Source organism: Myotis davidii, unplaced genomic scaffold (genome assembly GCF_000327345.1).
Source record: "Myotis davidii unplaced genomic scaffold, ASM32734v1 scaffold701, whole genome shotgun sequence".
Lineage (NCBI taxonomy): Eukaryota > Metazoa > Chordata > Mammalia > Chiroptera > Vespertilionidae > Myotis > Myotis davidii.
In genome coordinates this window covers 500,914-509,383 of record NW_006291552.1, presented here as the reverse complement: position 1 = coordinate 509,383, position 8,470 = coordinate 500,914, and the positions used below count along the sequence as shown (strand labels likewise).

The following is an 8,470-nucleotide window of genomic DNA, read 5'->3' as shown; positions in this document are numbered from 1 at the left end:
TAATAAGTGTCATTGTTAAAAATGTCTGTCAAATCCTTCTTAATAGCTAGACCAGCTACTGAGGAAAATCAGTGTCATTATTTGAAGTCATAATTTTAGTTTTGTGTTTTAACTACCACTCTATTGAACAGGATTAAACCTGAATAACTTTTGGCTGTTGTGCTAATAGTATAAATAAAACAAACCTCCTTTATAAAACATCAATTTTTAAGATGAATCATTAAGCAACTTTTAAAATTTTGCTTATAAGTGTAATTAGTAGGCAGCCCCAATGTTTGGGGGTACAAGGAATTAAGCGTCCCAGGATACAGGCTACAGAGGGATAAGATGAGCAATGCTGGTGTTTTATATGACATCAAGACAATGAAGTTCTACCACAACTCTGGAATGTCCCTCAAACCAATAATGAATTTGTGAATCCAAATTAAATCTGAATAGAGCAATCAGATTTTGTGTGAGACCCAAAATAGATAAGAACATGTAGGATGTATGCTTTATTTCTTGTTGGCTAACGGCTTCTTGCTAATGTTCTGTGAAGTATTTTAAATGTCTTATATAATGGTGCTTTTATGGTTATTAAAAATTATAGTATATGGTATTGCTTTATATGGATTTGTCATTGAATCTAAGCCTCTTTTGTTCAACAATATAAAAAATTTAATTACCGAAATCCCACAGAATTCTACCATATTAAGATACAATTTTTCACTCTGGCCAGTTCAGTAGTTAGAGTGTCAGCCCAAGGACCGAAGAGTCTTGAGTTCAATTCCTGATCAAGAGCATGTACCCCAGTTGCAGATTTAATCCCCAACCCCAGTTGGAGCATGTGCAGGAGGCAACCAATCAACATGTCTCTCACATCATTGTCTCTCTCCGTCTCCGCCCCCCCCGCCCGTCCTTTTCACTCTAAAAATCAATATTTCTATATCATAAACTTATTTACCAATCTTCTTTAATAAATGGATATAAAAGAAAAAATTAACCTTATTTACTTGCTTACATAAATTATTTTATCTATGCACTTTAGAAAGACTATTTTACTTTCCATTATCTGACTCTATTGAAATCTCAACATCTTGATGACTACCCTCATCAATACATCTGTAATTATTCATTAACATTTTAAAAATTAGTATCTCCCAAGTTTGGCTGATGAAACTAAAATTTAGTGAATTTGAATAGATCTAAGGTATTATAGTTTTAGTAAGTTCGATGAGTCCAAGCAAGCATGTTCCACAATAATCCTCTAATAATCATGATAATTCACATAATACTGCAGTCCAGGGCCCAGGTAATCCTGAGTGTCTAGTCCAGGGGTTCTCAACCTTCCTAATGCCACGACCTTTAATACAGTTCCTCATGTTGTGGTGACCCCCAACCATAAAATTATTTTCATTGCTACTTCATATCTGTAATTTTGCTACTGTTATGAATCGTAATGTAAATATCTGATATGCAGGATGTATTTTCATTGTTACAAATTGAACATAATTAAAGCATAGTGATTAATCACAAAAATATGTAATTATATATGTGTTTTCCAATGGTCTTCAGCAAACCCTGTGAAAGGGTTGTTCGACCCCCAAAGGGTTGAGAACCGCTGGTCTAGTCGATCTGATTATTGCTGAATTCACTCAATCAGGAGGGCTTGACTCATTTAGGTTAGTAAAAGGAAGGAGTGTCAGAGAACCTAAACTGGAATTACCTTCGATTCCAAAGAATCCAAAAGGGTCAGAATTCAAGCCCTCCTAATTTGTCTGGCTCTCTTATTAGGACTTTTAGGCTACTAGACCTACAGTGACTGCTATGGAGAAGTGGCTCCAGGTTATAGATCCAGAGCTTTTACAGAGTTCAGAAGAATAGTTTCCTGGTCTATCTGCCTCTTTTACCTCCCCCCTACCCCCCCACAATCCCCCATATGATGCCTAAAACACTTGGTATGGAAACATAAAAATAATTAAATGCCATCAACTTTACATATCCCAGCTAGAAGTGATCTATTTTTCTCTGATTTATATACTTTTTCGAACCCTCAACACTGACATGTATTATTTCGTGTGTTAATGTTTGCATCATTCATTGAATAGGTGTAGGACTTTATATGCACAAGAGGCTCTCACTGAGTGCTGAATAGGTAACACAAATTGCTTTTACTATTTATCTCTTATGCAGAGTACACTGTTGACTTTGTCATCATCAAATTGTCACTTTTGGGGGGATAATATCCACATATTCTCAAGCTTCATATTTTTCTCGTATAGCATAGCCACATTATTTACAATTTATGAAAGGGAGGACGTGCATTAAATCTCTCTCTGACAAGTAGTCTACGTGGTAATGAAAAATGGAGGAGGTAATAGCAGTTAAATTTTTCCAGGCTAAAAAAATGGTTAAATTACTATAATTCTGTCTGTTCCTGAGACTCAAGTTTTATTCCCTGTTCTAGAATGATCACCAGGAAAATGATTAGCATGTGAAGACCAAATTATTTTACGAACAAAACTTAAATCACATTAATAAGATGGTCAGAGCACAAGTTAAAAAGACTAATGGAATGGACTACTTGTCATGTTACTTTTTAGAGGAGAGAAAATTATGGATCATAGTTATAGAAACAAACTGCTTCATAAAAGAATTTATCCTTGGCTTTGAAATATGTTTATAAATAGATTTGAAAACATTACCCACTATGCTGTACACCTGGAACTAATAAAGAATAATACTGAATGTACACTGTAATTTAAAAATATATATACTAGTATATACGTGTGTATGTGTATATATGTGTATATACACATATATACATACTTATATATGTTAGATATACATTTTAAGACACTGAGAGACCCTATTAGAGAGCTTCTCCATACTATAAGTTTGTAGTTAGAACTGCTTTTTCTCTTTTCTATTAAACATAAGTAAAAAATGAGAATATCATCTTGAATTGAACTGTTACCTTCTGCCCAGAGGGGGTGCTGAGAGAACACAAGGGGTAAAGGGAGCATTAGCACTTTCCTGTGAAGGCAGGTAGAGCAGGGTTGATTTGAAAGACAAAATTAACACTATGAACTCTACTTCTGAATTAATGTATTTGAATTTTTAATTGAAGTAATTTAATTTCAGAGATTACATTGGGATCATATAAAGGAATTAATTATACTGAGGGTCCTATTTTTCTTGTAGTTATGCTGACATAAGAATAAACAATTTGGTCAAAAGCAAGCACCAGTCATATCTTAGTCCGATTTTTGATCAGGAAAGAACTGTAGTACAACTAACACGTACATTAAGGAAAAGTGATTCATAGTGGGTTACCTCTAAAAACACACATACACGAAAGAAACCAAAGTAGGAACTAAAGTAAAAGGAATTATGTGAGTCAAAATAACTCTAATAAGAAACCTAGTTTCATTTAAGGACATAATCTAAAGAAAAGGGGTATGCATAGTTCATCTGTAAAATACTTGTGAGCAAATGCCATCAGAAGGGTTTTTTCCTTGATTAATAAATATATAAACAATTTTAAGGTCTATAACTGAAATAAAAGTATACCAATATAGAAGCAGGCAAAGAGCATTCCTGGGATATATGAGTACTGAGGTAGATTTGGAACCATTTCTCTTCTCATTTTGCAGATATGGGTATGTGCTTTGAAACTGCATGTGTGTTACAAACTGGAAAAGTTAAGAGTCAGTAACTAATTTTTGTCGTTTTCGGTTCTGTTGCCTTTGCAGTCCCTTAGATGTATCTTGTATTGTACTTGTGTCTTGAATAGAGTCTCCTGTTTCTCCAGTACTGACGTGGGAATTCTGTTCTGTGGCCATAGGGGTAAAATGGTGCCTTTTCCTTTCGAGATCATATCTTGAACAGGTGGGAGCAGTCCCAGTGGACTCACCCATTGATACAAGTTGTTTTTTTCCTGCTGCACAAGACAAAAGGGTCTGGGTATTTATCAATGCAAGTTCTTCGTCAGCTATTGAATCGCTTTCCAAAACAGAAATGTCATTAAGTTTTTTAAGTGGAGTTATCTGAGGAGAACTCAATTCTTTTTTCTTTATAGGTGTTTCATATTTGGTGCCACAACTTCGTGGTGGCTGAAATGCCTTCTGTGCGGCTGGAGAAACAAATGTACAAATGGGACTAACAGGTGGAGGTAAAGGCAGTCTACTCAAGAAGTCCAAGGCTCGTCTCCTTTTGCAGTTTTTTTGGTCATCAACCTCTTTCTCCCCTTTACAAGACTTTGAAGTCATTTGGGCTGATACAGGCGTGGGAACAGACTTCCCTTTTGGCTTACAAAGTGATAAAGAACTTTGATAGTTCATCTCACTATTGGGAGAAGACATCTAATAAAAAACAAATGAAAAAGAGGCATATATAATTATGTGCTCATATATAAAGCAAAATCAAATTAGCTTTTTATTAAAAATATTTAAACACACAAATAACACACACATTCTCACTCTTGTAATGTCTAATAGGGCAGATGATTTCATGAGTCATTCTTCTGTTTTAATTTATTTTTTTTTAAAAAATTTTAAATTTTGTTTTATTGCTTAAAGTATTACCAAAGAGTATTATATGTCTCCTTTTTTCACCCCCCTTGACATTCCCCCGGCCTCCCCTACTCCCCAGTGTCTTGTGTCCATTGGTTATGCTTATATGCATGCATACAAGTCCTTCGGTTGATCTCTTATCACCCCCTTCCGCCCCCCAACCCTCCCCAGCCTTCCCGCTGTAGTTTGAGAGTCTGTTTGATGCTGCTCTGCCTCTGTATCTATTTTTGTTCATCATCATGAGTCATTCTTATTCCCTCAGAAGGAAATAATTTCACACAAGAGGATATAAAAATGATATGAAAAGATGAATGAAGGCTAATCATAAAGACAAAAAAGACAGTAGGGGACATAACTTCTGCTTTAATCTTTTTTAGTATTAACAGGTTAAACAAAAAAAAGCATTTCAAAACCATTTTAAGAACACAACACGGCCTGAGTTCTAATACCTACTTTTCTGGTTTTGTGACTTTAGGCAAGTGCTTAACCTCTCTATGCCATAGTTCCCTCATCTGTAAAACGGTGACCATAATAATTTGTATCTCAGAGGACTGTTGTGAAGGTAATGAATTAATATAAATACATTTACCAAGTGTTAGCTACTTAAGAATTAGTCATTTATTGTGATTTAAAGAGTTAAATAAAACTGACTTTAAAAACAACCCTAATTATATAGACCCAGAGGTCCCAGTGCACAAAATTTGTGCACTGGTAGGGTCCCTAGAGGCTGCCAACTGGGTACTCCCCCTGGCTGCCTGCCGCTGCCAGGGCCTCCCTCCCTTCCCCTGGCTGGCCCTGCCCCCTGGTCGAACTCCTGGATGAACTCCCAGTTGAGGGGACAATTTGCATACTATGCTTTTATTATATAGGATAGCCTTCCTGGTACAAAGGTACTGGCAAAAAAGTCTTTTCTACCACATGTACCTGAAATACTAAAATTAAAGAAACTGTAAAATTTGTCCCCAAAGAGTGTTACATTCTGTCTTCAATAAATAAAATATAATTTCCAGATAACCTATACCTATAAAAGTCACATAACAATTAATCACACTTTCTAATTAAGTTTAATTCAATTTTTTTCATGTTTACTAGATGTATACCTGAATATCTTCATATATATTTACAAAATTCCTTAAATTTACATTAACTTACCAGAAATGTATTTCCTCTACCATGGACTGTCTGAACAGTGTGTGGCTCTGAAGTATAGTCTTTGGTTGGAGTGGAACACTTGGGATCCTTTGCATTAAGCATATGCATAAGCTTGTTTTCTGCATCGTTGCAAAATATATCAATATTCTAAAAATAAATTGAAAAGCTGTTTTATAAAATGCAAACCTATCTATTCATGTTTTTAGAAAGTATTACCTTTAAAGCCAGAACTAAAATATTCAGACCAGAAAGAAAGAATGAGACATCCCAAATTTGATAGCAACTGTCAAACTATGCTAATGCAAAAATGCAGAACCAACATCAGTGCTTCAGCAGAGCTCAACTGTTGGAGGGAAGAGGGAGAGTTTCTATATGCATCAGGGAAGAAGAGAGATAAGAACCATTCCCAGTCATCTAGTTTAATTAGCAAGATATACTATGATTCAGGAATTGGAAGACTGGGACTCAAGTTCTACCTCTATTTACTACTAATAGCTGTAAATCATCCAACATCTACAGAGCAGTCCTCAGGTTAGGAGTAAAATAAGAGAACCGCTTCACGTCTATTCCAAGGATTAACTGAAATAACATGTTGTTTCAGAAGTCACAAACGGTCAAGTATCAGCAAGTTCCTATGGTTTAACCTAATTCATGAAAGTATTTTGTAAAACTTTCAAATAAAAGTAAATAAAAGGTATCTCTGAACTGTCCTTGAATGGTCTCAGAGAAAGCTGAGATGTAAACAGTAGGTTCTCTGTATGAGAGCGAAGTAATGAAGTAACTTCCCACCTCAACTCCTCCCCGCTCCCCAACTGAGAAAACAAATAAATCAGATGTTATCTTCACTGTATGTATTAAGTTTTTAGGTAAATATTACACAAACTTACTATACACAGCTAGCTACTCTAATGCTTTTAAAATGCGATTTATATAAATTTTGAATAACACATTTCAAACATTAAACTATAGGACTAAGAGGCTTATCTTTTATATATTATTTAATAGTTAGGAATTTATAAAATCCAAAATTTTATTGGGAGGTAGCACTGCATAGTAGTTAATAGTTGCATTCTGTATTCAGGCGGCTTAAGTATGAATCCTGGTTCTACCAACGTGGCTGTGTGACAACCTCTATTTCTCAAAAGAAAAATGGGAAAATGTCCCTTACCTCATCATGTTAGGCTTAGAACAAGGCCTGACACACAGTGAGCACTTCAATAAACTTTAGCTAATGTGACATATAAATAGATTTCAGTGAAAATGTGTATGATCCAAGGGAAATAATTTTAGTATTCTTCTACATGGGCTTATTTCATCATAAAAGCAGATATAAATTGTATAAAATACTAGGTATGGAATTTAAAATGTAAATCTGAAACCTACATATTAACTAATTATACTACCAGCTAATATGAACTACATGTTATTCTCACCAATTTCCAGTTTGCCTACACATGGTCTGTAGCTTGAACATCCTTCTTACCATCTCTCCTCAGTTCCTCAGGTTCTGAGCAATTAACGTATGCTAAAAACCTCACCTGACATTATATCTCAACATCCAATTTTTAGAAACACTGCCACTCCTTTGATATTTGACTCTCAAACTATTTGGAAAATACCAAAAAGTGTGGTAATGCTCAAAATGAATTTTACCTCAATAGTATTTTTCATTTTGTGGAATGTCTCTTGAAAATGGCTCTCCTTTGGATTGGCAGAAAACATGGAAAAATCTCCAGCATATAAAGTAGGAATTTCTGATTTGGATTCTGGTCGCCACTGGAGATTGCTCGCAGCAATTAACATGTGAGGTTTAATTAGGTCTTCATTAAGATCTATCCAAAACTTGATTGCCAGTAAGTTATGGCATTCATCAGACAAATAGACCAAAGGAGCAAGACCTAAAATGAGAACAAACAAAAAAACCCCATTTCATTATATATGTGAGATAAACTAAAAAATGCAAGGAACCTCTAATATGGCCATTTATTTTGGTATGCTAATGGTAAAAACAACTAACTAAATTTAGAGAAAGCTCAGGATTTCCAAAATGACCTGTTTCTTATAGTGTTAAAATTTCAATGCCAGAGTGACAACACATTCTGTTCCTGAGGCCACAGGAAGCAGGCGTCTGATACATAGCTGATGGGAACCCTGTGGAGAAAAACTGGGTAATACCTAGCAAAGTGACATACGCACACCTTTCACCTGGCAATACCACTTCTGGTTCTCTACTTCCAATGATAGTAAAATACACATGAAAAAAGTTGAGGAAAACGCATGTATGAGGTTACTCATTGAGGCACTGTTTGTAATTATAAAGTACTAATAGCAACCTATCGTAGCTCATGCCCGGAGAGTGATTAGGTAAACCATGGCACATCCTTACAATGGAGTACTATGCAGCTGACAACAGGATGAGGAAGATCTCTATCAGTGATTTCCAAACATACTGTTAGGCAAAAAAGAAAAGCACTAAAGAAAGACTAGGGCTATAAAGAAAGGCTAGAGATATCTCCTAAAAGAAAGAATCCTATCTAATAAAAGAGAAACATGGTAATTGGCATACACCCGCTACCCTTCCCATTGGCTAATCAGGGAGATATGCAAATTAACTGTCAGCCAAGATGGCGGCTGGCAGCCAGGCAGCTTGAAACTAACATGAGGCTTGCTTGCTTCAGTGACGGAGGAAACCAACATTCCCCACCTGCCTTGCCGGCCTCTGAGCCTGCAGTTTAAGAAACATTGTAACAAATATAGAAGTGGCC

At 35.6% G+C, this 8,470-nt stretch overlaps 1 protein-coding gene across 2 annotated transcripts in view; it reads right to left on the bottom strand.

Moving 5' to 3' along the window:
- Positions 1 to 3,082: 3,082 nt before the first annotated feature.
- BRCA2 (breast cancer 2) overlaps positions 3,083 to 8,470 on the bottom strand; it is a 78,824-nt gene continuing 73,436 nt past the window's right edge. For both annotated transcript variants that reach the window (XM_006765063.2, XM_015564836.1), the window contains 3 exons: positions 7,359 to 7,603; positions 5,706 to 5,852; positions 3,083 to 4,343 (listed from right to left, as the gene is read on the bottom strand). In XM_006765063.2, the coding sequence (XP_006765126.2) occupies positions 3,684 to 4,343; positions 5,706 to 5,852; positions 7,359 to 7,603 (1,052 nt within the window). In that variant the 3' untranslated portion in view covers positions 3,083 to 3,683. The remainder of the gene's footprint in view (positions 4,344 to 5,705; positions 5,853 to 7,358; positions 7,604 to 8,470) is intronic.